This window comes from Aspergillus homomorphus, assembly GCF_003184865.1.
Source record: "Aspergillus homomorphus CBS 101889 unplaced genomic scaffold BO97scaffold_13, whole genome shotgun sequence".
NCBI classification, from domain to species: domain Eukaryota; kingdom Fungi; phylum Ascomycota; class Eurotiomycetes; order Eurotiales; family Aspergillaceae; genus Aspergillus; species Aspergillus homomorphus.
The window spans coordinates 303,055-329,259 of NW_020291899.1; the positions used below are offsets into that span (position 1 = coordinate 303,055).

Consider the following 26,205-nt stretch of genomic DNA (forward strand, 5'->3'; position numbering starts at 1 on the left):
TGTTGGTTCACCAGACTGCGTATGTAATGGAATGGTAGCTGCACGAGGCTGGTACTGTTTTCTCTATGACGGCATTGATTCATAAATTTGATCTAATTATTACTGTTGCATTTCATTGCCTTTGCCTACATATGGCTCTATGCATCCATCGACAAGCTTGTCTTTTCACTTCCAACCTCTTTCTCATCGCTCATTCATACCCGAAGAGCATGATAATCTGACCTATTATATCAAGACTAAGCTACCAGGTGAAGTGCTTTGAAACCAGTTCGAGGCAGCTATGCCTGGTCAGCTACTGTCTAACCTGCCACGATGCTAGGGAAGCTTGGTTTGATGCACCATTCAGAACCTCTTCCTAGTACCAGAATGTCGGTGTGCAACTTGAGGAAACACTATGGTGCCACAGACTTCAGGGGCTTGTTGCAACTTGGCCCCAGGTAACCATGCCCATCTGGCACTTAGTGCGCGAAGATTGAGAAATTGAGCGGTACGATCCTTCGCAGCGAAAGACAGCAGTAGTATGCCACAGGTCGATTGCAGAAGGTTCCGGGAGTCTCCCTCCATATATGATAGCCCGGTCCCGGCTGCGAACGATCGCCCTCCACAGTATACTATCATTGGAAGGCGTCCATGCATAAAGCTGATGTAGCTGAGCATCGGTCCAGCCACAATCGATGACTTCCAATATCATGATGTCAACATATTTCGGGTGCGGTTGCATATATTCCCCTATCACAATTCCATGTTAAGCACAGTACATGCAATTAATACAATGCGCGTCTGATCGCATGTTGCGACCGCAACAGCCGGTACCTTCGTCTCCTGCTTTTGATCATAAGAATGGTAGATTGGAAATGATGGCACTCTACCACGGGCAAGTGCATTTCGGCACGGTCAATCCAGGGGTGATTAAAATCTCCTATGTTTAGCAGATCCATGAGTCTATCGTGAAAGGCTCGATCAATTCTCAGCATTCGCCTTCCTCCCGGATACCGCTTCATAGTTTCAGTCTATCATGAGACCACCCTCTCTCGAAATCCAGATCAAAAGCTACAAAGTTGTCAACAACAGACTTCCAAGTTGGCCAATACCTCTACAACTGCTATACCTCTACTCCTACTTCTGAATACTGACCATCAGAATACCCAACATTAACCCCAATCACGACACACGACTAATAACAAACTCAATCCCGATCCGATTCTCAGACATCCAAGCGAAATCCTCCTCCTGCATCCCCCAATCAAGCAGACTCACCTCTCTCACCTCCAGATCCCAAACAGTTCGCGTCTCCTCCTGCACAGCTCCCCACATCTTCACAAACGACTCGCGATTCTGGTAAAAGGTCACCCCCCAGGGACGGCGATACTCGACAGGCCGGACATGTCCCTGCTGAAATCCGACGACCGTGGTACCGAGCTTGGAGAGCGCGACGATCCGCTTGCACGCGACCAGCTGGCCCTCATAGCTGAACAAGTGTAAAAACTGCGCGGCGATGACGAGGTCCACTTTGCCCTGCACAGGCGCGAGCTGCTCATCCGTCATGGTGTGGAAATCCCCCTGGATGAACTTCGCCTGCATGCGTCCGCCGCCGTCTTTGAAGAGCTCGTACCCCAGCTCCCAGAGGCGCGGCTCTACGTCCACGGCCACCATGCGCTCGGTCGGCACCCCGTGCGCGGCGAGCAGGCGCAGGTCTTGTCCCAGGCCGCAGCCGAGGTCGAGAATGGTGGAGTCGGACTGCCGCGCGCGCTCGACGAGGGCGCTGAACTCCCGGAACCCTGCTAGGCCTGGTAGGAGGAACATCCACATCCCTATGCAGGGATAGCCGCCGAGTGGCCAGGCGCGGTCGCGCTGGGGCTCTTAGATTTTATTGTGCTTGGTGGGCGAGGGGACGGGGGCACTGGTGGTGGGGTTTTGCTTACAATGCTGTGGAGGTGGGAGGCAGTTCGTCGTCTTTGATGCCGCTCCAGTGGGTGTAGACGAATTGGGAGGATGGTTTCAATCGGGTGCCGTAGTCTGATTTGTACCAGACTGAGGTGTCTATGGCGGACATGGTTGAGGCCATGGGGTTGGTGGGGTTGATGGAGGGTTGACAGAATGATTAAGGTAGATTGGTAAAGCTTGATTGCCTTCGCTGCTAGATGATATGGTTATGAAACATGTTGGTGAAGGAGACTCATCTCAAGAAGCATGTGTTATCAGGATCGTTACCATGCTGGGAGGTGACTTCGCCATCAAACTTTAGATAGCAGTCATGGGAACGATGACAACGAAGCTGAAAACGCCAAAGCATCCACGATCCTCGTATTCGGCGGGGTTTGGCCGCAACAACAAATGGTATGCCGGAGGCAAGTTTCTTGGCTCTCCTATTCATAGGAGTTCATGCATGGTTCATCTACCCCGGTCAGGTGTGATCCAGTGTTCGCTCACCCAGGAGTTGGTTTCTGATCTGAGTAGCTCCTTTGCACAAATGGACCGGCAGTTTTACCCTGAAATCACTCCTGTTGAAGACAGGGGAACATGACGGTCGACAGAAATCGACTGAACCGCATTCAAGATCTTCATTCTTGGAGAAAAGTAACAGAATCGTTTGAGCGAAAGATGGCAGCAAGACATTATGTCGTGACCGACTAAACAGCCATGGTACCTGATGAGCGGCAGTGAAAGCTCAAACATCCAAAGGTCGCACAAGCAACGGTGTCTGCGTGGGACTGTCACCGTTTGACTGTAGCATGAGGGTCTTCTAAGAAATTATTTACCAGCTAGCATAACGAGATGGTAGGCAGAACGTAAACCCGTACGGCGGAAGGATCGTGCTGGGGTAAACGGGCAGCATATCGGTTCTTATTGCCTCCCTTGCGCAATGTCGGTAGGCTGACGGCGAACACGAAGGAGAAGTTGTCAGCTGTGAGCTAAAAGAAGGAGAAGTTGATTGGATTTTGTTGCTGGGAGGTTGCGAACACGGAGAGTGTCACACAGCAGCATACAGGGAGCAAAACACCAATCATAATCTGGTGGCTGGTTGCAGTGGAAAGTTTGGACAATGGCCTGAGCGGACAATAGCTGAAGACTAGGTGAGAAGCGGTAAATGCAAAAAAGAAATCTCCCCGACTGGGAGTCGAACCCAGGTCTCCCGCGCTTGTTCCCGACTGGGATTGACAAGCGGAAATCATGACCGTTAGACCATCGAGGAATGAAGATGTTATTACTGCCAATTTTTAGTTATAATAATGGAATATAACAGCTTCAGGTGTTCCCCTCCTCTTCAGAGCCCATGTTTCTTCTTTTGGGTGTATGTACGAACCACATTTTTGTTGCAAGTTGCAGGTTCGGACTCACTCATAAGCCTTGGCGGTACAATGGTTACATTATTCTATCATTGTAAGTATGTGTCCGTGGATATCGACAGCGAGGATCAGTGCACGGCTGCTTCTTCTGCTAGGGTGTCGAGTCTATGTGATAATATGCGGAACAGTTCACGCGCAACACAAGACGATCTCCTAACACAATCGAACTGGGATTCCGGTCGACCTAGGAGAAGGGGTTTCACAAGTGAGTTTGTTAAACCCCGCATAAGCTTAACATGGCGGGATGTGGCATGATGCAAGGGAAGTAACTGATTTATTGATCAGTGCTACATAGCTCAGACTACAGCGCGAATGTATTGGGCGCCAAGAAACGCCATTGGGAGCAGGATTCGAGACCTAGAAGGCCCTTAGTCCCCCTGACTTACCGTGAACCTCTATATGACCTATCACCTGCCTGGTCATATTATCTGGATCAATACAGTAGATCGGTGGCGGAGAGAGTGGGACTCTCTCGGTTTATTGCAGCAATTGAAAGTATCTTCGACCAATATTGGCTATTATTGGAGTCAATTCCCGACTTAATCATTTCGATCCACAGGGACCGTCAATATCCACTGCCCAGTTCGAGGAATCCGGCATGAGATACCCTTGAAACAGACCCTGAACTGCAATATCGCAGCGGAACACATCATGAAGTCAATCACATCAGCCCCTGAAGATCTCGAACGGGCAAATGATGCTCTCCCAGAATGCGTTGGGCTCATGATTGTAGGGAATCGAAAATCTATATAAACCCTTCGACCACCGGGCCATTCCTCTCAATCATCCCAACAGCATCTCTCAATCTCGCAAGCCTCCTCCCAAACCACCAAACAATCCAAACCTCCAAGCTCACGCTTCTTTACTCCACCTTCAAGATGCAGCCTTCCACTTTCCTCATGGCCCTCTTCGCCGCCCTCGCCGTCGCCCAGCCTTACGGCGGAAACCCCAGCGCCGGCACCAGCGTCGACTACAGTCCCGACAACAGCGTTGACAACAGCGTCGACAACAGCGTCGAGCAGACCCAGACCCTCCCTATCAGCGTCGCCCACGACGGCATCAACGTTGCCAACGGCAACGACGTCGACGTCAACGCCCTCAACAATGCCCTCAACAACGCCAAGATCGTAAGTGAAGCCATCGCCCGAGAACTGTTTATCGCACTGACTCGGCATAGCCCATCCTCAACGACGCCGATATCTTGTAAGCGAGCTTCGATCTGGACCGTGGTCTTTGATCAGTTAAGGCTCAGCTTCCGAACTCTCGCAAGGATGGATTTCGCAGGATGATTTGGAGGTGTGACTCGAGAACACAACATTCAATGTGGTTGGTCGCTCGTGTGTATCTAGGCTTTCTCTTCTGAGGTTGATAATAATTTAATCGGGACGTGTGTATACACCGCAATTTGAACTGGTTGCGCTTTCGGAGCTGCAGTACTTAGATATCTTTTTACTGTAATTTTGCGCCCATCTTCAAGCTTCACTCCTCTACCCCGAACTTGACTCTACCACTTTTCTATTTTGCGAATTAACTGTTGTATGGGAGCAGATTGATGGTCACACATCTTCTTATGTGCGATTCTTGTCAGCACAAATTCCAAATTATAGTGATGCACCTGCCTATGGAGTAGTTTGTCATGCACATCAAAGACAATGAGAGATTGGTTTATATGCCACCTTAACCTTGATGGCTAAAGCAACGTCACTTTTTTCTAGGGATACATGAACTTCGTCAGTAAATCGAATATCGGATCTGGAGCATAAGGCACAAAAGCTACAGTTTGCTGTTTTGCTGCTGAACAGGATCACGCCGAGCTGATATATTAGGATATATAAATCGTGGGAACAGGGTTGTCATAAGTGTAAAGACAGTATCATTGGAGGCAGCATTACTTGACAATTGACACCAGAACAGCGATGAACGCAGTCAAATAGGTTTCACCCAGATATCTAGTTAAAACACCTGTGTCGTCGAAAGTAGCAGAAGCATACTGCTAAGTTGGCTGATTTGGTCGATGGCATAAAGTCTTTTCCGCCAAGCTTGGCACTGGTGATGCTTCTGGGGTTGGACCATGCCAGACGTTGAGCTAATCCGAAGACAGAGAATAGCTCCGTTCTCCGAGTTCCCTCCAGCATTGGGCCATGGAAACTGGCCGTGTGCTTATTTACCCACGGGGGCCCCAGCTCCACAATCGTCACTGCCATCGATCTTGAATACGACCATCAGCAGTCCCTTTCCTGGACAACCGGCTCACGCGGTTCATATCATGTCCGCGCCCACCAATGTACGATTACAAGAGGTCGACGCTCCAGATGTGGAGCCATGACAAAAGAATGTTGAATCTTGCTCTTCAAACCAGATGAGCTGGACTCGTAGTGCATGATTGCAGATGTAAAAGCAGCTGAGATCTCCAATGGATCGGACACTATCCACTGGACGCGGTCAGTCGCAATATGAAGTTCTCATAGGATCCCCTCTATCTGGCCCTGCTCGTGTCAGGAGCAGTCGCCGCACCGGTGCAGGATTCTATAACCGCGTCAGATAATCTGACTGTGCGCACTCGCACTGGCGTCTTTACCGGTGTCATCGAGGAAGACTTTCTCAACACGAGGATCTTCAAGCCCGTCCCTTTTGCCGAGCCTCCTGTGGCGGGAAGGCGATGATTGCCACCGGCCAAACTCCCCAATGCCACCACTCATCATCACACTTACCACTATCCGCCCTCGTGTCCAATGTCTGCGTCTTCAACAACTTCTCTCTGGAATCAATACATGGGCTCGGTTGACTCAATCTACAATGGCAATCAGGGCTATACCTCAGGTCTGGTCGGTGAAGCCACCTCGGAAGATCGCCTGTATCTCGCCGTGTGGACGCCGGCCAATGCAACGGCCGACTCCAAGCCCCCGGTGCTCTTCTTCATGACCGGTGGCGCGTTCACCACTGGAGGCGTGGACATCTAATGGCAGAAGCCCACCAACTGTGTGGAGCGTACTCAAGGGCACATCGTCGTGACAACAACTACCGCGTGAACATCTTCGGCTGGCCCAATGCCCGGGGCCTGAAGGAGCAGAACCTCAGCATCATGGACCAACGCGCCGCCTTAGAATGGGTGTACGAGAATATCCACCACTTCGGCGGTGACCCGTACAGGATCGTGCAATGGGGCCAGTCTGCCGGATCACAAAGCACACACTTCCACTCTTACGCCTACTACGACAAGCCGCTGGTGCAGGGCTACGTCATGCAGCCCAGGACCGATTTAAAATCCCTCGGTTTCTCAGACTACGACCAGACTAACTTCACCTTCGTAGCCAAGCAATTGGGCTGCGAATTCCCGCAAGACGCGCAGGCCGAGCTCGAATGCATGCGCGCGGTCCCATTCGCCCGGATCTCCAATTTCGTCGGCCAGTACGCCGACAACGGAACCGAGCCCGCGCTCAGCTTCTACGTCGTGCCCAACGAGAAGCTGATCTTCAGGGACTACCCGGCGCGTTCCGCCGCCGGCAATGTCGCCCACCGACCGGCCATTATCTCCAACTGCGCCAACGAGTTCTTCTCACTAATCACGTACCCCGTCAACAACCTCACAGCGGGCCCCGATCCCGCTGCGGTCCTCGAAAGCGATCTCACGGATTGGATGTGTCCGACCGCTAACTCGAGCCTCCTCCGCGTCCAGCAGGGCATCCCGCTCTACCGGTACCAGAATGCTGGCCAGTATCCCAACCCGAACCCGTTCCGCCGGCTTGGGGCGTATCATGCCAGTGATTTGCCGATGAACTTTGGCACGTACCCTTTGCAGCAGTATCTGGGCAACAGCACGGCGTTTGAAGCGGGAGTCAGCCGCACGATGCAGGATCACGTTTTTGCCTTCTTGCAGGATCCGTGGAAGGGGCCGGAGGGTTTGGGATGGTACCCCGTGAACTCTACGGGTGGCCGAGTTCTGCGCTTCGGTGCGGATGGGGGAGCTGTGCAGAAGGTCGATCGGATGGAGACCGATGGTCCATGTCGGGGGATTGGGAGAGACGATCAGTTCCCTTCAGGGCTGGCTTTCGATTGAACTAAATGCCATGCTTAATACAAGCTCTCAATGTTATAGGTAATACGCTCGCAAGATTATCCTTACCATAAGTTTCCCGCGGTCAAAATCCCGTCCGCATGCGCTGAGGGCGTCTTCAGAATTGTACACAAGGAATCTTATCCATGGCGGTACCTACTATATTAATTACAAGCTCCTGTTCTATAGCTCTATGCAAAAAGCAAAAGGACGAATAGCTCCCCGAAAGAAACGCATCCAAGCACAGGCTCGGGGCCTCAAGGCATCCATACCGATGCAAGCATATCTCCAACCCCACAAGCACCCGCTCAGTCATACCCATAGCACAAATACCCACCCTGAGTGTTCATCACCCTCCCAATGGTAACATTGGGCTTGATCTCAAACGAAGAAAGCTCATAATGCAGCGTCGCATTCTGCCACCCGCCCGCCGGCTCCACATTCGCCGTCTCATTCAAGGTCGGCCCGCTGATATCATACAACCGGTTCTCGGGATCCTGCTTCTGCCACGACCACCACACCTTATCGATATACGCGTGGTGCATGAAGAAGACGGGATCACCGGGCGAGGACTTGATATCAGCCATCTATACACAATATCTGTCAGTCATGCCCCAAGACTCAAGTCCTCATAGCAAGAGGAAGGAAGGGGCCCGGAAGAGGAAACATACCACACCGCCGATATTAGTATGCACGCCCTTATGCGGGATGTTCGAGACGCAATCCCACCACGGCGCATACGTGTTGTACGCGTTACACGCATCCAGCGCGGTGCTATTAGCGTTCGCGATAGCGGCCTCGTTGTCCCACGCCCGACGCAGGCAGTAATCGCTGTCTTCGTAGCCCGGACCAATGTGCAGGGTCATGTTGGCGAAGCGGCCGTCGGTGACGCACAAATCCGAGCCGGTGCCGTTGCCGCCGAAGGCGTCGGGTCCCCACATCGAGGACTGGAACATGTTCCCGCTGTCGGCGTCTAGCTGTTCGTTCCAGTAGCTGGGCTTGTTGTTAGTATGAACTGGCAGGTTTGGGGATGAAGGAACAAGTACGGAATCGAGCCGGTGTAGCCGCACTCGTCGCGGAGGAGGGTCTCGTAGATGTGCATGTAGTACCGATGCCAGGGGAGGAATTGGCCCACGTGGTGGATGATGTCCGCGTAGGCGGTGTTGGTCATGCCGCGATGCAGGGCCTGGAGGTCGCTGAAGCGACTGCTGGTGGCTGTTAGGCCCGATTGGGCGGGCTTGTCCATCAGACACTGCAGGGCATCGAGGAACTTGCTCTGCTCCTGGGAGGTCAGGTGCCGCCATTCCTTGCGGGTGGTCATCTTCTCCTTGGTGCATGCGCCGCTGAAGTACGAGGGGATGTATTCGGTCGTGGAATCGCGCTTCTGAGCAGAGGTGGATGCCGGAACCGCTGCGGCGGAGGCACTGGCTGCCAGAGCCAGTGCTGTGGTGAGAATTGTATACTTCATTGTTGTGCGAAAAGCCGAAAGAAACAATTAATGAGTGACACTTAGAGAAAGAGAATACTAAAGAAGGAATGAGAGGAGAGTGGTCTGGTCTGCTAAGAGAGAAATGCCAGTGATCGGGTAACTTGCCAGCCTTTATACAGCCTTCTTCGAGGTACGTCCACAGCATCGATGCCACTGTATCTGATTCTGTGGCTGCCAGTATTGACAGCGCCTTGTGGGGATGAGTTATCCATTCTCAGGGCAAAATCCTATATTTGGTATGGACGGCTGGTCGATGATGAGTCCACTGATCGAGGTCCTGCGTGGATGAATCCCGGAATGATCGGTACACGGAGGTCAATTGACTTGCCATCGCCGAGTCTATACCCAATGAGAATAACACAACAGAACTGCGCTTGAGGCCTTCGATACAGTCTAAGTAGGAATCTAGACTAGCCATCAGGGGCTGAAGGCAAACAGGGTAATCGGATGTAGGCGACCTCTATGCCCGAGTATCTCTGATCAGCTCGCACCTTTCTCAGCGGCGCTATACATTCCAGACCTTCACTTTGAATCCACTGAAGCATATACTCGTTTTTTGTCTGTCAAAAATCAACCAATTTGTTGGCCGTGGAGTTTTTACGACGTAGTAAATAGTCTCGGCATTTGACACGGCGGACAGGTCTTGGCAGTAGGGCTGCAGTCAAAGACGCGCGTCCCGAGCCGACAGTCCAGAACGCAGACGAGAAAGCTCGATCCTGACAGCAGTCCTGAGAAACTAATGCGAACACACCCGGTAAGGCTCCGAGACGGTGGTTAGAGATCGAGGCTAGTGGCTTTCGTGTAGATTTAGATGTTCGAGAACTTTTATAGAAGTGGTAAGGGAAGCCAGGGGTGGAACTACTGGATCGCAATTCCTTGTGACGGGTTACTGATAGTTAGAATATAAGACCATTAAGAGAGTCTAGAGTATTTCTTGAAGATTCTGGCATTGACCCATCTAAGCCTCAGTCGTCGTAGCCTTACGGCAAACTAGATGAAAAGTCATCAAGCATGGATCAAGCCAAGACCCTGAGATGGAGCCGAGCTATACCTGACACGGCTAAGCGCTAATAGATGAGATAAGATCTTGCCGATCTCTGCCTTTTTCAGAACGAGGAGCTCTGCCTGTAGAGTGTAGAAGACTAACAAGACACGCGCAGTCGATGCACAAGCACAGCAGTACTCGTGGCGTCTAGTGCAATTAGAGTCAGGATCATCCTATATTCTAGTCAGGCCCACGCAATTTATTTCTTAGCTAATGCTTAGCGCGGAGAGTGTTCAGCATAGTGTACTGTATCGTAGTCACGCTCTCACTTACGTATAGCTTCACCTACTGTGGAGCGCTTAATCACATTTGGCAATTGGCTCTAAATTTATTCATACCGCTTAGTCATGGATCAGGCCGCTGAGTCAGGCGCTCTCTCTTTCTAATCGAGATAATAATTAGTTACGCTTGATGCACTTCTTACTATTGCTGTTGACATTGGGGGTGGAGGATAAAGAGAATTTCAAGCAAGCATCAGCTCGCAAGTGGCTCACAATGGGGACATTGGGCTATTTCCAATGATAGCGGACATTTCCGTGCTGGACCCGATGTCACGCGTCCACTGTTTAGATCTAGTTTGAGATCGAGACGGTTCTTGATCATTTTCCCTTGCGCACTTGCAGATTACGAACATGAAGGCAGCTTGCCTTATAGAGAAACGATCTTCTTTAACAATCCCGACAAATCTCTCCAGGCCCATCTGTCACGCACTCGTGCCCCTGTTCTATCCATTCAAATCTTTCCTTCAGGTACAGATGAGCCCGCAAGTCTCCCGAGCGGGCATGTCCCTCGAAAAACTCGGCCCTAGCTGCCCGACCACACAGCTGACCAAGTTTTCCACTGGCTTCGTCTGAAGTGACCTCCTGATAGGTAATGGTCCTCAAGAACTTGCCGACCCAGAGCCCTCCAGTGTAGCGAGCAGCCTTTCTCGTCGGAAGTACGTGATTTGTTCCGATGCACTGCCCTTGTGGTTAGTCGCATAACCTCTGTGAACCAGATCGCAGGACACCCACCTTATCACCATACGAAACACAGGTCCTCTCGCCCAGGAACAGCGCACCATACGCTGTCATCTTCTCCAAGGCATCACGCGGATTCTCAGTGAAGATCTGCACATGCTCACTCGCGATCTGATCCGCCATTTCCCACGCCTCATCCATAGTACCCGCCACGATCGCCTCGCCCCAATTCTCCCACGAGACGCCCGCCAGCGCCGCAGTGGGCAACTCCTTCAGGATCTGATTGATGTACGCGATAGCCGTTCTGGCCACCCGCTCCGACGTGGTCAGAATTATACACGGTGAATCTGGACCGTGTTCGGCCTGCGACAGGATATCGGTCGCCACGGTGAACGGATCGGCTGTCTCGTCCGTGACGATTAGGATCTCCGTCGGTCCGGCGAAGAGGTCGATCCCGATCTCGCCGAAGAGCTGTCGCTTGGCTTCGGCTACGAAGGCGTTGCCGGGCCCGGCGATGAAGTCCACCTTGGGAATGGCTTCCGTTCCGATCGCCATGGCGGCCACTGCCTGCACGCCGCCCAGGATGTAGATCTCGTCTGCCCCGGCGAGGTGCATGGCTGCCACTGTGCTGCTGGGGATCTTGCCGTTAATTGGCGGCGTGCATCCGATTACACGCTTGACTCCGGCTACCTTGGCCGTTAGGATGGTCATGTGCGCTGATGCGAGGAGCGGATACCGGCCGCCGGGGATGTAGCTAGACCAGGTTAGATGAGACTCTGTTGTGTTTCATTCAGAGGGAGACACACGCGCCAACGGTCTGGATAGGGATGTTCTTCTGGCCCAGGAACACGCCCTGTACACTATTAGTATCGGCTGGTCACTCAGGCAAGGGGCATCATACCGGCTGCGTCTCAATCTCGAAATCCTGGATCGACTTGCGCTGCGCCTCGGCAAATTGTCTCACATTCGCCTGAACTTCTTTGATGTCGGCGATGGTCTGCTCCGGGACCTCTACCAAGATTGCCTCGATCTCTTCCTGGGACAGTCTATGGGAGTCAGGTGACCATTTATCAAACTTCTCCGAGTATCTGCGCACGGCTGAATCGCCGTTCTCCCGGATGTCATCGATGACCCCTTTGACGATGGTCGACACACCGAAAGCGGGTGCTGTTGACTTGGTGCTCTGCGGCGCCCGTTCCTTAAGATACGTGTAGCCCATGCTGTAGAGTGTCGTAGGCTTTTCTGTGTCCTTCGATGCAAAAAGACTTTCGGATTCGCTCGAACGGCGGAGTTGGATTGCGCGACTTTATGCCCCGCGCCAGCACCCGCGGTCCTCAACAAGCTCGGAAGCAAGTCCGAACGGTTGATGAGCAAATTACTGCAAGCAGCAGAGTCGGCATTCTCTCCGATGGACATTCGGAGTGTGGATAGAAGTGGACAACCTCAACCTGGGCAATTCGAGCTCGGTCCCGATGTGGAGCCGAACTGCCCCCCTCGGATGCGGAGGAATATGGGGTTCCCTCTAAAACCCAAGGCGACCCCTCTATTATCAGTGTCGTTCAAAAATCACCTAGAATCTGCAGTTCTTTATTATGTCCGCGACAAAAGTGGCCCTCGTAACCGCCGGCTCGAGGGGGGTGGGTGCAGCCGTCGCACGCGTTCTAGCCCGTGACGCCCACATGCGTGTGGCTATCAACTATCATTCTGACGTCGCAGCGGCAAACGCCCTCATTCAAGAGCTGGCGAAGCTCTCACCGTTGCCACAGACTTCAGATCCGAGTTTCATCGCGCTGAAGGGTGATATGGGCAGTCGGGAGGACATTTCTCGCGTGGTGGCGGATACTGTGCACGCATTCGGGAGACTCGATGTCGTCGTCTCGAATGCGGGCTGGACCCGGATGACGAACTTCATGAATCTGGACGAGGCGGATAATGATGGAGACTGGGATAGATGTTTCCAGATCAATGTGAAGAGCCATTTTCATCTGTTTCATGCGGCGCGGCCGTATTTGGATGCGACGGAGGGAGCTTTTGTGGCTACGGCTTCCGTCGCGGGGGTGAAGCCTAGTGGAAGTAGTTTGGTATGGTTATGATTCCAAATTACGACTGAGGTTGAAGTGCTAAGTCTTTTCAGCCTTATGCTGTCACCAAGGCTGCGTTGATCCATCTAGTCCGCAGCTTGGCAATGATCGCTGCTCCGAAGATTAGAGTGAATTCCGTCGCTCCAGGAGTTCTTCTGACGGTGGGCAATTATGCTCAAATGCAAAGGAACTGTGACTGACGATTTTAGGACTGGGGACGTCAATTCTCGGAAGTGAAACTCCGGTCAGTACAAGAACAGAATGCGCTTAAGCGCTTTGCGACTCCCGAGGTTGGTGATCTTCTGCCCTTCGGTCCGCCTCCGTCTAAACGTTCCTGGGTAGACTTTCTAGCAGGAAACACGGTCGCTAACTCGATTACAGGATGTAGCAGACCAAGTGCGTTTCTTGGCGACGAGTCCCTCGGTTACAGGGCAGAACATCATTATCGACGCCGGCTTCTCGCTGTGAATATGGTTAAGGAATGGTTTCATGTGCACCTGAGTCCGTATAGTGCCACATGGAGCTCACTTTGGCTTCTTGTTGGACCACTTGGCGGCTTGAGATCGTGTAGCTGAATCACATCTCACCGTGCCAACTCTTAGTGTCGAAAGATCAAAGACGCGCACTCGTTCACTGCGCCCTGGCCCTGGCAACTCTAAGTATTTGTCAAAGAATTAAACTTGACGTATTCGCATCTAGATCCCATTTACTGCAAAATTCACGCCGAAGTCATCCATTCGCAGGGAAAGAAGCCGCAAGCGCCCGCCCAGTCGCGCTAACACGCTGTCAGCCTTATACTTAAACGGTCACAGCGCAGCCCTCAGCGCGTAAGCCATTGGCCACGACACAGTTTGCAGTAATAACAAGCCTGTCTCCCCCATAGCTCTTCATACCTATAATTGCCCCCGCCACCCTCCGCGTCAATGAACCGTCCATCCCAAGTCACAGCTTGTATCCGGATTCGCATTGCCATCATATGCGCTCTACCCCTGGAAGCAGATGCCGTGAAAGCTATTCTGGACGAGGTCTACGAAGGAACGCAAGACATCTATACCAGACATTCCGACGATACGAATATCTACACCCTTGGGCGAATAGGCCCGCATCATGTCGTCGTGGTTCAGATGTCTGGCATGGGGACGTTGAACGGCACGATCGCGTCGGGATATCTGAGATATACCTTCAAAGAAATTAAAATTGCACTTGTGGTGGGAATCTGTGGCGCAGTTCCTCAACTTCCGGATGGACGCGATATCTTCCTTGGGGACGTGCTCATCAGTAACGATGGGCTAGATCGAGAAGCTGGATTGAGCAATCTTCTCCGGTGGGAATTCAATGAAACAGACAACTGGAACGACAAATCGGAGCTCGTACGCGACACGCATCGCTTAGAAGCCGAGCTTGCGGTATACTTGAGGATCGCTCAGAAAGCCTCGGCTGATGAACAATATCAGTACCCCGGAGCTGAGCAAGATCAGCTCTTCCCGGCATACTATCAACACCGGCATCCGGCCAGTATACCCTGTGATCTGTGCAGCAGGTACAGTCGCATAGATGGTCCGGGGTGTCTGGGTACTATCCACCTTTCCTGTGATCTACTGGGATGTGCGCGACATCTGGTTACCCACGAGATCCGGCGTCGTTCGGATGGTGCCAGCGACATATGCACCCATCCGAGGGTGCATTACGGCACCATTGCTTCCAGCGACATGGTGATGAGGTCCGGTAAGGATCGAGACAAGTTTGCAGCGGATCACGGGGTCATTGGGTTCGAGATGGAGGGCGCCGAGGTGGATCTGTATCTCCCTTCTGTTATTATCAAGGGGGTCTGCGACTATGCGGATAGTCACAAGAGTAAAACGTGGCAGCATTATGCTGCGTTAAGTGCGGCTTGCTGTGTAAAGGCGCTCCTAGGAGGATTTCAACCATCAGACCAGAACTCTGGTGAAGGGACTGCCGGTACGAAAGTGGTGCTCTTGCCCGCGAGACATCATCAATCTTCTTGTGAATTCGTGGTGCAGATCCACTTTGCGAACGCTGTTATTGGCATTGTTCTGGCCGTCGTGCTTCTATGGGTATATGTGTAGCGTGGAGGGCTGGAATCAGCGCTATGGATCTAACCGACAAAATGAGTCATGTCGTGAGGCCCTGAATGCATGCGAGTTGTGTCCTAACATTTAGAAATTGTTCTTCTGCGAGGAGCGGTTGGCTAGAAGTCCCTAAGTAAAACTTCAATCTAGTCGCAGGCTACGATATTGTTATGCCTATAGGAGGAGGGTTGTGTTGGAGCATCGCTCGACAGAATCGTCACCCCGCGTTGCATGCATAGCACCAGGCAAATCATATTTCTGTTCGTGACAGTCATTCAATGCAGAATAGAGTCATTACAATAAGCGCTATCAGATGCCACATGCCAATGAATGTGTAAAACTCAAATAAACGTGCTAGTCCGATAACCATAGAAAGCAAGCCCTCGCACTTGGTAACATTCTCCAATCCGCTCCCTGTATCTCAGTACCTGTTTTGCGGTACCTGGTTGTGCTGTCCCGAATAGTACTGCGCATTCTCCGGTGGTGCTTGATTGTAGGACACATTGGTATTGGGCGGTCCTTGGTTGTAATGCTGGGGATGGTATTGCGGACCAGACGGCGGGCCCTGATTGTAACCCACATGGGGGTTGGGCGGGCCCTGATTATATTGCTCAGGGTGGTATTGCCCCTGGCTGGGTGGATTGTAAGGAAGGTTACTGTTCGGCGGAATCTGATACTGCTCCGGATGGTGCTGCACGGCCTCAGGCGGGGGCGCGCCGGGCGCCTGAGCGTGAAACATGTCGCTGTTAGCCAGCTGCTCCGGGGGGATATCGCTCGGACTGGGGCCGGTGGGAATCTGCACACCAGCCGGCGCCTGATCGAAGTTGGCCTGGCCCGCGGCGGAATGGATGGTATGCACCAGGCCTCTCACGGAGGGGTTATTCGAGCGGACCTGCCCGGCGATGATATCCTTAACTGGCACTCGGCGGCCGTAGAACTTCTCATTCTCATCGCTGCGCTCGACGATGATCGACCCATCAATCTGAATACCGCCGTATAGACCCTTAGACTTCATGTAGGTCCAGATGGGGGCGCGGCGCTTGTGCACCTCGCTCTCAACGACGCCGCCCATGCCGATCGGGCCGGCCGCGACACTGACCTCGCTCCCCAGCGTGACCCGCAGCTTGGTGAAGGCCTCCAGCGCCTCGTACGTGTTGATCACCATCACGCAGTCGTAGATGTCCGCGCCCGCCAGGAAGCCCACGCCCGCCGTGTGCAGGAGGATGCCCGAGGGCTCCGTCCACTGGCCCGACTGCGGGTCGCGCGCGATCAGAACACCGCTACCCCCCGCGCCGCTGAAGCCCCAGCCCCATCGCATCGCCGTGAAGATGGCAAGTCCCTTCGCCTGCCGGATGACTTCCGCCGGGATCTTCTTCAGCACCTTCTGCTTGCCCCGCGGCTTATCGATCTTCTCCTTCTCCTTGGAGGCCTCGGGCCCGCTGACGGGCGGCGCGCTCTCGGCCTTCTCGTCGATGTACACCCCCTCCTTGCAGAAGCTGCGCAGGATCCGCGCCGCCTTGTCGCTCTCCTTGTCGATGGACATGGGCCAGAAGGCTTCTGCGCCCAGTTTGTTGGATAGGCGGTTCACGGGACCGCCCAGCTTGTCCAGGGCCTCCCATCCTTTGTCGAAGGTCTTCTTGCCGAAGACTTTGGTCTTGTCCCACATCTTGCCTGTGGAACTGGGGTTGGTTTGTGGTTGAGACATTGTGGGATGTGAAAGATGGTGATTGTTGGTGAGGAGAATTAGAGGGAAGGTTGAGAGGGGGTTTTGGCGCCTGTGACTTCTTATATGTATTGTTGGTGGCTGACGTCGAAGGCACCAACATTATTTGATTTATGGGGGCTGCTAAGCCTTCGTAATCGTTTCTGCTTAAGGCTTAGCGCCCTTCCCCCACCTTGAAAATAGGCCGAACAAGTGGGTTCATGATTTCATCGCCACAATCCAAATAGACAATATTTTCGGTTGTCTGCCCAAACTGCGGTGTTTGGCTGAATTTTGGGTCTCTTGCATGTGAGCGGAGGGAGCAAGGAGTACATACTGGCAACCCCGGGAGAAGAGAAGGCATGCATGCATGCATTCATATCCCATCATGGCCTATCATCCAGCCACGGGCTTATCATTTATCGCTTATCGCTTATCGTGAACTATGACGTCGACGACATCGCTCTATCTCAAATCCGCAATCATTGCAATTATTTCGACATGGTCTTACGTTGCAAGCTATAAAGTACAAGGCCAACTCCCTCTTTATCCGAGTTACTTATGGCTCATTAAACCAACGTATTCCGGATGGGATCCTTCTCAGCACTCTCAACGCTCTTCAAGAATTCCCGCGCTGCCTCAGGATCCTCAGCAAATAAGTGCTCAGCAACATTACGCCGCGGAGTCTCACCCATCCACTGAAATAGCGAAAAGTCCCTGAACCGATCTGCGCGAAAAATCTCCAGCACTTCCACCTCTTCATCATCTGACAAGTTCTCAATAAAGTGGCCCATGTTCCGAGGCACGATTCCTACGTCCCCAGCCACGTAATCGAACGTGCGAGCGTTTCCCTCGGCCGCGAAAATCGTGACTCGCGCACGACCTCGAATGTAGTAGGACCACTCGTCCGCATTGGGGTGCCAGTGCATCTCCCTCAGCGCGCCAGGTTGGATGGTCAGATGCGCGGCAGCTACCGTCTTGGAGATGGGGAAATTGGAGGAGTCGGTGATGCGCACCTCTCCACCGGATGTGTGTTCGGGCTCTTGGGCGAGCATCTTATGGGTAAAGCGTTGCTTGGAGGGCTTGAAGTTCGGTGGGACTTCCTTCGAGATAGAACCTGGATGAGAGCCGGAGAAGATGTACTTCTCGCTAGTCGGAATGTTCTTAAACAGCTGCGGGCGCAGGCGGAAGTTCTCGGCTAGCACTGCCTTGGGAGTGTGTGCTGTTCCGACGGTGTTAGTAAGGTTAAAAGTTCAAGGTGTCAGACAACATACCCATCCAGTCGGTCAACAGGAAGGTTGACTCTTCACTGAAACCTCCATCGTCGAAGATCAGGAGAAACTCGGTGCCGTTCTCGCCCAGGCCCTGCAGGCTGTGCGGATGACCGGATGGAAAGTACCAGAGATCCCCCTTTTCGAGATCATCGATAAAGGCATTCCCGTCGAGGTCAATACCGGTCACGCGCACCTCTCCGGCTAGAACGTAGGCCCATTCGGCCTCGACATGCCAATGCAATTCTCGGTAAACCGCTTTGTCTAGTCGCATGTTGACCCCGGCCAGCTCTTTGCTTGTCCCGAGCTCGCGAACTGTGGTCTGTCGCGTCCAGCCACCCTCCTTCGGAGAGTTAGCCGTGTGTCCTGTAGACCTGTAGGTTGTATCTCGGTGTCACTCACCTCGATTCGCACGTGCGAGTCCGCAAACGACCATCTCATGTTGGGTAGTGAGCCGTGGTCAGTGCTTGGAGGCCGGACGAGATCGGGATTCTGGCGCTCGCGGTCCTTGTTACGCGGTCCCATCATGGAGGCGCCATCGCCCATGCGCCAGGGAAGGGGTTCTCGATCTTCGCCGATGGAATCGACCTTGTGGTCCCAGGGATCGCGGTGGCCTGGGGAGAAGGGTTCCTTGCTGAAGAAAGTGGATGGCGACGAGGCAGGGATCTTCAATAACTGCTGATAAGCGTCGTTAGGAACCGGGCCTGCATAGCTATAACCGACAAGGCCAGCCACGGCCACTATCGTCAGGAGGGATTGAGTAGAAATCGATGGCAGCTGCATGGTTGGGGGTGGAAAAAGTGCCTTGGGGGCAGGGAAAAATCTCAGGCCAGATCTTCAGAACGATCGACCCCCTATTAATACGTCCATGGTGAGCGAATATCCCTGCTTCCGGGCTTTCCGACAACGTGGAAGGAGAAACCGGTCATAAAGTGGGGACTCATCGTAATGGAAAGAGCTTGGCCTAAGTTGCTTGTCTGAGTGGGGGGGCAAAGTGATTGGCAGATGCCTCAGCCCTATAGGGCCAGGGCACGTCATACTCATTTCGACGTCACCACCACTTCCCCCTATTCTCCCACCAATTTTACCATTTTGCGGTCAGTTGTTCTATCAACTAATGACATCTGCGCTCTAAGCTGTCTGGGATTGCTTGGCTACCTGCTCCACGAGTTGTATTGTGGGGGTCTGTCGCGAAAGTGGCTCTCCCGCCGAAGAGGCAGCCAAGGCGTGCCAGATTTAGAAATGAGACCTCCCCCTTGGCATCTTTTTGGACTATTTCCAGACTCCAGGTTTCGACATCTGAGAGAAATATATCAATCAGATTACGGAGAGATATTTGTTGGGATCGGTTGGCTTCGTATTAGGCGCAAAGGAGTCCCCTAGCTGACGTTCAATCGTAGATGGGGCAGTATCAATGCTCACCGGCACCTACTTCGAATGTATGTATTTGAACCAACATTGTCAATATTTATGTCCCGCGCAAAGTGTTATTCACTCAGTTACGGCGTGTGGCTGCCTGCTCAGACCGGAACGGAACATTACACTCCCGGTGCACGGTGATCTACGCTAAACCTATCGTGATCAATGTATAGGCTGTGGGTGGGTGTGCTTGACGGAAAGCTTCATGCCTCAGGCATGAAATATATAGAGATCTTGTGAATATACAACAGTTATCAGTGAACAGTAGGCTTCCTTCATGTCATTTCCAGACTCCCATGTATGTCTATAAAAGAACCACGTTTCTCCTCACTGGGCGCAGGTCCATTTCGACATCAACACAGTCCACAATCCACCTATCTACCTACCCACCTATCCACCTTACTTTCGCTTCAGGCAACATGGACCGCCCTTCCAATATGCTACCCCACCTGATAGACATAGGCGCGGCAGGGCCCGTCCATATGCTTCCGACATCCCGTCGTGTTCCCAGAGCGATTGCCCACCAGAAGATGGAGGCGCATTGGCTGGGGCCTCCGATGTACAACCCCGCGTCCCTGAGTCCGTTCCAGGTTGCTATGAACCTTATACGCTTTGACCAGGAAGGCGAGCCGTTCTTCACCAAGGAATTTCTCCGAGAGATGCAAGCCCAGCTCGCGCGCCCCCTCCAGTCTGGCGAAAGGTACACATCGATCGGAGTAGATGGTACACCGGTTGAGTTCGAGCCGGCTTTCGGGCAAGTGTCGAACCATATGGAGTTCCAATATGTAAAGTGAGTACTCGATTTCCGGCCTTGCGGGCTGACAAGAGGATGGGATGGTGTCTTGCTTACTTTGGATGGCTCATTTTTCCCCATGAGAGGGAGTTGGATCAGCCCTTCATCGACTTGGCAAACTTGAGCACCGTGAAACTCACCAGCTTCTGAACTGCAGTGGCCCCGTCCGACTAGTCTACGTCCCGTGGAACATCCTCATCACCCAAGCCTGCAGCGAGTCGTCCCTGAACCCAGCCTCATACTGCCGCGTCCTGCCAATGCACGTCAAGCAGTACCTGTACCCAGGAACCGGGGAGATCATGCAACTACCACCCATCAATCCCGAGATCATCCTGGACCTTCTTGAAGAGGCAATCAACGACTGGGAGACAAGCAATGCCTGGACAACAGTCAAGGAGACGCTCATCGCGGTGCGGTCCCGACACACGATCGACAACCTGGTGGCGTTCTCCTGCGGATCGATCTTCGGCGAGTTTGCAGCGGGAATCCAGCATGCGATGCTTTTGCTGATCATGAACCTGTTCGGGGTGGGTGGTGGCGATGGCCTGTGCGAGGAACTGTTGGCTTGCTCGGTTCAGGATCCAAATTACAAAGAGTGGGATAAGGAGACACTGATGGCGCTGGACATGAAGGTCGTGGATGATCCGCAGGGTTTCTTGGATGTGGAGGATGAGTCTATCGTCTTCACTTGTGCGTCTGATGTCCCTGTGAAGGAGATCGTGCTTGAGATCGCTCGTCCTGCTATTATTATCTGGGAGGATATTACGCGCATCAACTCGTGAGTCTCTCTGGCTCGATTTATCAAGGTGGTGGTGCTAACGAGCCTAGGGTTAACGATCCAGTTACCAATAGAGTCGTTAAGGCGATTGCGGAGTCTTATGATATTTTTGACTTTCCGGAACATCCAGGCTTTGCAAAGATGGCTATCTATGTGAGAAAGTAGAGGTTGATGCCTGTGTGGGGACAACGTGTTGGAAGGATAGTTGTTTGGGGACATTTTAGAAGAGGACGGTGATTTTGCTTAGTTTTTCTGTATGATTAGCGAGATTGATATCTTGTAGCCAGCTGCTGCCAATGGCTTGTGATCGCCATTTGAATTCGATATGCGTTTCTGATAACATTGTCTCTTCGGCAATCTCTCTCTTTAGGTGATCGAGATGGTTAGGCGAGGTCAGGCTGCAACTTATCAATATTATCGTAGGCATGATTGTATCTTTCTTTGCACCGGTTGCATGACAGGACGGAATCCCTATGCTACCGCATGAGGGCCTGGTGAGTCCAAGGCCATTCTCGGTTGGATAGACAACGCGACACTGGTCTGTTTCATCACGGGAAGAGAAGGTGAAGCTCGATCAGAACGACGTATATATATGGCGAATGTGATAACTGTTGCTAGAGAGATCTGCGTTCGATAGCTGTAGTGGTCTTGAGGAAGCAGGGTCAGACATGAAGAGAGAGTGGGTGAACAGGATAGTGTTGCTTGGCTTACCCGCACAGAGATATATTGTATGCGACCGTGCAACATCACCCACATGAGCAGATTGCATCACAGTCTCATTTGGGTCTTTTCGCATTCAGTCATTTTGTACTCCAAAGAAAGATGTAAGCTCTCAGAAAATGCACAACAGCTGAGAAAGCGGCCTCAACACGACATGTGCCAAAAAAAAAAAAGAAAGGAAAAAGAAAGAAAAAAAAAGGACGAAAAAGAAAGTGGCGCTGCCCGGAATCGAACCGGGGCTGGCACGGCCACAACGTGACGTCATACCACTAGACCACAGCACCTGTTGTTGTGAAGGCTGCTCGAACTCATGGAATCTGTAGTACCACACATAGTAATCATAGGTCCCCCCCTAATCGAAACTCGGGTCAAGTTTGGGCCTCCTAACTCAGGCGTTGCGGTACCAAAACCAGGCTATACTACACCCACATTTCTACCCGATGCTGTCCCCCTCCACTAGTCTATTGATTGTTGATTGCCAAAGAAGTGCGACAATAAAGAACCATGCCTCCAGGCTGGGGCTTCTGTCCCGCCAATCAGAACGGGGCTGAACCTTGGTACGGCCAGGGTGTCAGCTTCACTTCTGAACCCGACAGGCAGCAATCTGCGCCTTCTTGCCGGATGCTCGCAACTTGAGGATTAGAATTACTCTCAGACCTGTCGTCTATTGTGTTGTGGCGTGAATGGGCGCATGGCGTTATCTATCCTTTCTGAGAGGTGGCTCTTCCGCATGATCGGAGTCCTAGCATCAGGTGACAAGTCTAGCCCTTGGCTGAACATCACGACTCAAACCACAGTTTAGGCGGATCCCAGCGGCTGCCAACCACAGTTGAAGGAGAGGTAAAGTATGAATACGAGAACGGAGATCAGTTGACAGTTGAGTTGAGTTGACCGGATGAGGGACATGGCTTGGTGGGGTGGCTGGGGAGAATTCCTGGGGGAGTGATTGCATTTGCAGCAACCCCGGAACCGCATTGGGGCCAGACTCCTTGGCGGGGATTTCAGCGATCGCTGTTCACCCTAAAAAGGGCATCCTGGACAGTCGTTGCAAAGGTCATGGCAGGATTCAATAGTGAGTGAGGGTAAGTACATTAATTAACACCATCTTACAACTCGACTTCGAAGGTGTGTGCGCAGCATACCGCCTCAATCCTCGTGCGATTGCTCGGCAATCCCTTCAACCGCAGGTGGAACTGCAATTCCGGAGTGGGTGTACTTTTGAGCTCCAACAAAGAAAAACTTGAAGGCGGTATCACGTTATCGCTGCCGAGAGGTGTGAGTGAAATTCAGTGAATGTCCGACCGCCTCCACGTGGGCTCCCCCACAGTCCAGTCGCTCTTGGGTTTCACTTTTCTACTCCTTATCTCTCCTCCTCCCTCTTGCTTTCTCTTTCTGTCCCACCGTATTTCTCTCCTTTACCTTTCCCTTCAAATAAATTCCCCTAGATCTACAGTCCCCTACCCCCGTGTCAACCGCTCCCATCATCCTTGTTAGAGGTTGACCTCTACTGGGACATCATGGCGAGCAACTCGACCACCAAGGTCAAATCCCAGGCCGGGATCCTGGAGGGCAGCAATCCCAGCGTCTATGACTCGTCCAACCCGATCATCCTCTTCATTATCCAAGCGAGCATCATCATCGTGCTCTGCCGTCTACTCCATTGGCCGTTGTCCAAGATCCGCCAGCCGCGCGTCATCGCGGAAGTCATCGCGGGCGTGATCCTGGGCCCATCGGTGATGGGTCGCATCCCGGGCTTCACGGAAGCAATCTTCCCCACAGCCTCGATCCCGGGACTAAACCTCGTCGCCAACCTCGGGCTGATCCTCTTCCTATTCCTAGTGGGCCTCGAAACCAACCTGCGGTTTCTGATCAGCAACTGGCGCGTGGCGATCAGCGTGTCAGCGGCAGGGATGGTGCTGCCGTTCGGGCTGGGGTGCGCGATCGCGTACGGGCTGTACAATGCGTTCCGCAACGAGCCGGACACGGTGGACATCAACTTCGGCACGTACCTACTGTTCATCGGCATCGCGATGGCGATCACGGCGTTCCCCGTGCTGTGCCGGATCCTGACGGAGCTCAAACTGCTGGGTACCAATGTCGGGGTGATCGTGCTGTCGGCGGGCGTGGGCAACGACGTGGTGGGCTGGATCCTGCTGGCGCTGTGCGTGGCGCTGGTCAACGCGGGGTCCGGGCTGACAGCGCTGTGGGTGCTGCTGGTGTGCGTGGGCTACGTGCTGTTCCTGGTCTTCGTGTTCCGGCCGCTGTTCCTGCGCTTCCTGGCCCACACTGGCAGCCTGCAGAAGGGGCCCAGCCAGTCGGTCGTGGCGCTGACGCTGCTGATCGCGCTGGCCTCGGCCTTCTTCACCCAGGTCATCGGCGTGCACGCCATCTTCGGCGGGTTCCTGATCGGCCTGCTGTGTCCGCACGAGGGCGGCTTCGCCATCAAGCTGACCGAAAAGATCGAGGACTTGGTCGCTGCCCTCTTCCTGCCGCTGTACTTCACCCTGAGCGGGCTGCAGACCAACTTGGGGCTGTTGGATAACGGCACCGTGTGGGGGTACGTCATCGCCATCATCGCCATCGCCTTCATCGCCAAAGTCACCGGCGGCGCGCTGGCCTCGCGACTGAACGGGCTACTGTGGCGCGAGAGTTTCTCGATCGGCGTGCTGATGAGCTGCAAGGGCCTGGTCGAGCTGATCGTCTTGGTACCGTCTCCATTTCCCCTACCTCAACTCACACACATACACTAACCCCCGGACCCAGAACATCGGCCTACAAGCCAAAATCCTCAGCACGCGCACCTTCACCATGTTCGTAGTCATGGCACTCGTAACGACGTTCGCGACCACCCCCCTAACCGTAGCCCTATACCCCAAATGGTACCAAATCAAAGTCGACCGGTGGCGACGCGGCGAGATCGACTGGGCGACAGGCCAACCGCTACCACCAGACAGCCGCACCGACAGCATCACAGCCGCGAAGGCGTCACACCACGCACATCACCACGAGCACCCGTACAGCGGACACCCCGTGCGCAACCTGCTCGTCTACCTCCGCCTCGACGGACTATCGGGCCTATGCACACTAGCAGGGCTCCTCGCACCCAACACCACAAGCACAACCACGCACCCACGCACCCACCCCGACAAACTCACGCCGACCACCGCACCAACCGACAACGAAACAGCCACAAAAGACGCAGACGAATCCGCGACGGCGAACACGGAAATCGAGGAACTAGACGCCGCCCACCCGACGCTACAAGTACACGGCGTACGCCTCCTAGAGCTGACAGACCGCGACTCCAGCGTGATGAAGGTATCGGAGATCGAGCAGTACACGCTGATGGACCCGGTGGTGAACACCTTCCGGGCGTTCGGCCAGTGGCACGATCTGGCGCTCGTGGCGGGCGTCTCGGTCGTGCCGGAGCACTCGTTCGCGGATACCGTTGTCGGGTTGGCGCGCGAAGAGGCTGCTGATCTTGTGCTGTTGCCGTGGAGCGAGACGGGCCTTATGACTGAGCAGTATCATCTGCCCTACTCGCCTCTTCAGGAGGGGGCGCGGTTCGGCGATGGGTTGCCGTATGCTGCGTTTGTGGGGGCCGTGTTGGATGGGGCGTCGGCGGCGGCAGATGGTGGGGCCGGTGGTAGTAATGGTGCTGGTGGGGGCGGTGGAGGCGGCGTGAGTGCTAATGTCGGGGTTTTGGTCGAGAGGAATCCGTATACGTTCAGTCAGGGCAATGCAGGGAAGGCGGGCGTAAGGCATCGCCCGTCGTTGGGCGCGATGAGCGTGCAAAGGAGCTCGTCGGTGTGGGGTGGCGGTGGGGCGGGCGGCCAAGGCGCGGCCAAGGCGCATCATATTGTTGTGCCGTTCCTCGGGGGCAGGGATGATCGCTTGGCTGTTCGGTTTGTGTGCCAGGTTGCGAGGTGCGAGTTGGTGACTGTGTCGGTGGTGCATCTTGAAGTCGCGACTGCAGCTGGGAAGAAGAAGGGCAAGGCTGGCGTGAGTTCGGGGGAGAATGGAGGTGGCGTGCTGCGCCCCGGGGAGATTGAGTCGGATGCTGTCTTCCTATCTATGATGAAGGAGTCGCTGGACGAGGAGGTGCTGGATCGCGTGATCTTCAAGAAGACGAGCGTCAAGACGGAGGACGAGGCTGTCGCCTCCATTGTCGAGCAGGTCAAGGAGGAGATGATCCGGTCGCATCACAAGGCTGGCAACCTGGTCGTCGTCGGCCGGAGACATCCGACTCTGGACCAGAGTGTCTCGCCCAGCCCGGACAGCGCACAGGTGGAGGTCGGCTCCGAGGCCGCTCGTGTGCTCGGCGTCCTGGGCCAGGCGCTGGTCAAGAAGGAGAACCGCATCGTGGGCAACGTGCTGGTGATGCAGAGTAAATGAGCTACATGCAACGGAACATACACGATATAGATACCCCGCTACTTGAACTTGATCTTGCCTTA

At 53.7% G+C, this 26,205-nt stretch overlaps 11 protein-coding genes and 2 non-coding genes across 13 annotated transcripts; 6 read left to right on the forward strand and 7 right to left on the reverse strand.

Annotated features, from left to right (window-relative positions):
• Nucleotides 1-1,161: 1,161 nt before the first annotated feature.
• Nucleotides 1,162-2,053, reverse strand: BO97DRAFT_433725 (class I SAM-dependent methyltransferase; the record flags this gene model as incomplete). Its single annotated transcript, XM_025697619.1, has 2 exons — nt 1,162-1,851; nt 1,982-2,053. 2 exons carry the CDS (start codon nt 2,051-2,053, stop codon nt 1,162-1,164), a joined length of 762 nt encoding a protein of 253 aa, XP_025552578.1.
• Nucleotides 2,054-3,103: 1,050 nt separating this feature from the next.
• BO97DRAFT_t115 lies at nt 3,104-3,193 on the reverse strand. Its single transcript has one exon. It is a non-coding gene; the product is annotated as a tRNA-Asp (tRNA).
• A 1,032-nt stretch (nt 3,194-4,225) lies between these two features.
• Nucleotides 4,226-4,732, forward strand: BO97DRAFT_442444 (uncharacterized protein; the record flags this gene model as incomplete). The annotated part of the gene is made up of 2 exons (XM_025698260.1): nt 4,226-4,474; nt 4,525-4,732. The coding sequence occupies 2 exons, from the start codon at nt 4,226-4,228 to the stop codon at nt 4,552-4,554; spliced, it is 279 nt and encodes a 92-aa protein (XP_025552579.1). The 3' UTR covers nt 4,555-4,732.
• Nucleotides 4,733-5,760: 1,028 nt separating this feature from the next.
• On the forward strand, nt 5,761-7,404 carry BO97DRAFT_433694 (alpha/beta-hydrolase; the record flags this gene model as incomplete). Its single annotated transcript, XM_025697616.1, has 4 exons — nt 5,761-5,788; nt 5,847-5,992; nt 6,155-6,279; nt 6,345-7,404. The coding sequence occupies 4 exons, from the start codon at nt 5,761-5,763 to the stop codon at nt 7,402-7,404; spliced, it is 1,359 nt and encodes a 452-aa protein (XP_025552580.1).
• Nucleotides 7,405-7,687: 283 nt separating this feature from the next.
• BO97DRAFT_450114 (tyrosinase family protein) lies at nt 7,688-8,869 on the reverse strand (the record flags this gene model as incomplete). Its single annotated transcript, XM_025698907.1, has 3 exons — nt 7,688-7,988; nt 8,073-8,394; nt 8,448-8,869. The coding sequence occupies 3 exons, from the start codon at nt 8,867-8,869 to the stop codon at nt 7,710-7,712; spliced, it is 1,023 nt and encodes a 340-aa protein (XP_025552581.1). The 3' UTR covers nt 7,688-7,709.
• A 1,411-nt stretch (nt 8,870-10,280) lies between these two features.
• Nucleotides 10,281-12,173, reverse strand: BO97DRAFT_450117 (histidinol dehydrogenase family protein; the record flags this gene model as incomplete). Its single annotated transcript, XM_025698908.1, has 5 exons — nt 11,796-12,173; nt 11,701-11,747; nt 10,949-11,648; nt 10,647-10,894; nt 10,281-10,317 (listed from the first exon to the last, which is right to left on the reverse strand). Exons 1-5 carry the CDS (start codon nt 12,111-12,113, stop codon nt 10,281-10,283), a joined length of 1,350 nt encoding a protein of 449 aa, XP_025552582.1. The 5' UTR covers nt 12,114-12,173.
• Nucleotides 12,174-12,486: 313 nt separating this feature from the next.
• Nucleotides 12,487-13,604, forward strand: BO97DRAFT_450127 (SDR family NAD(P)-dependent oxidoreductase; the record flags this gene model as incomplete). Its single annotated transcript, XM_025698909.1, has 4 exons — nt 12,487-12,975; nt 13,029-13,136; nt 13,185-13,265; nt 13,357-13,604. 4 exons carry the CDS (start codon nt 12,487-12,489, stop codon nt 13,441-13,443), a joined length of 765 nt encoding a protein of 254 aa, XP_025552583.1. The 3' UTR covers nt 13,444-13,604.
• A 174-nt stretch (nt 13,605-13,778) lies between these two features.
• Nucleotides 13,779-15,274, forward strand: BO97DRAFT_38730 (purine and uridine phosphorylase). The gene has a single exon (XM_025693590.1). It carries the CDS (start codon nt 13,899-13,901, stop codon nt 15,060-15,062), a length of 1,164 nt encoding a protein of 387 aa, XP_025552584.1. The 5' UTR covers nt 13,779-13,898; the 3' UTR covers nt 15,063-15,274.
• Nucleotides 15,269-16,835, reverse strand: BO97DRAFT_404903 (DUF500-domain-containing protein). Its single transcript, XM_025695063.1, has one exon. It carries the CDS (start codon nt 16,768-16,770, stop codon nt 15,487-15,489), a length of 1,284 nt encoding a protein of 427 aa, XP_025552585.1. The 5' UTR covers nt 16,771-16,835; the 3' UTR covers nt 15,269-15,486.
• Nucleotides 16,836-17,183: 348 nt separating this feature from the next.
• On the reverse strand, nt 17,184-18,841 carry BO97DRAFT_366964 (oxalate decarboxylase OxdC). The gene is made up of 3 exons (XM_025692637.1): nt 18,441-18,841; nt 18,042-18,381; nt 17,184-17,989 (listed from the first exon to the last, which is right to left on the reverse strand). Exons 1-3 carry the CDS (start codon nt 18,819-18,821, stop codon nt 17,337-17,339), a joined length of 1,374 nt encoding a protein of 457 aa, XP_025552586.1. The 5' UTR covers nt 18,822-18,841; the 3' UTR covers nt 17,184-17,336.
• Nucleotides 18,842-19,876: 1,035 nt separating this feature from the next.
• On the forward strand, nt 19,877-21,032 carry BO97DRAFT_413415 (uncharacterized protein; the record flags this gene model as incomplete). Its single annotated transcript, XM_025696289.1, has 2 exons — nt 19,877-20,247; nt 20,408-21,032. 2 exons carry the CDS (start codon nt 19,877-19,879, stop codon nt 21,030-21,032), a joined length of 996 nt encoding a protein of 331 aa, XP_025552587.1.
• Nucleotides 21,033-21,961: 929 nt separating this feature from the next.
• BO97DRAFT_t114 lies at nt 21,962-22,032 on the reverse strand. Its single transcript has one exon. It is a non-coding gene; the product is annotated as a tRNA-His (tRNA).
• An 840-nt stretch (nt 22,033-22,872) lies between these two features.
• BO97DRAFT_366969 (Kha1p) lies at nt 22,873-26,180 on the forward strand. The gene is made up of 3 exons (XM_025692638.1): nt 22,873-24,453; nt 24,512-25,365; nt 25,435-26,180. The coding sequence occupies exons 1-3, from the start codon at nt 23,266-23,268 to the stop codon at nt 26,141-26,143; spliced, it is 2,751 nt and encodes a 916-aa protein (XP_025552588.1). The 5' UTR covers nt 22,873-23,265; the 3' UTR covers nt 26,144-26,180.
• The last annotated feature ends 25 nt before the right edge of the window (nt 26,181-26,205 follow it).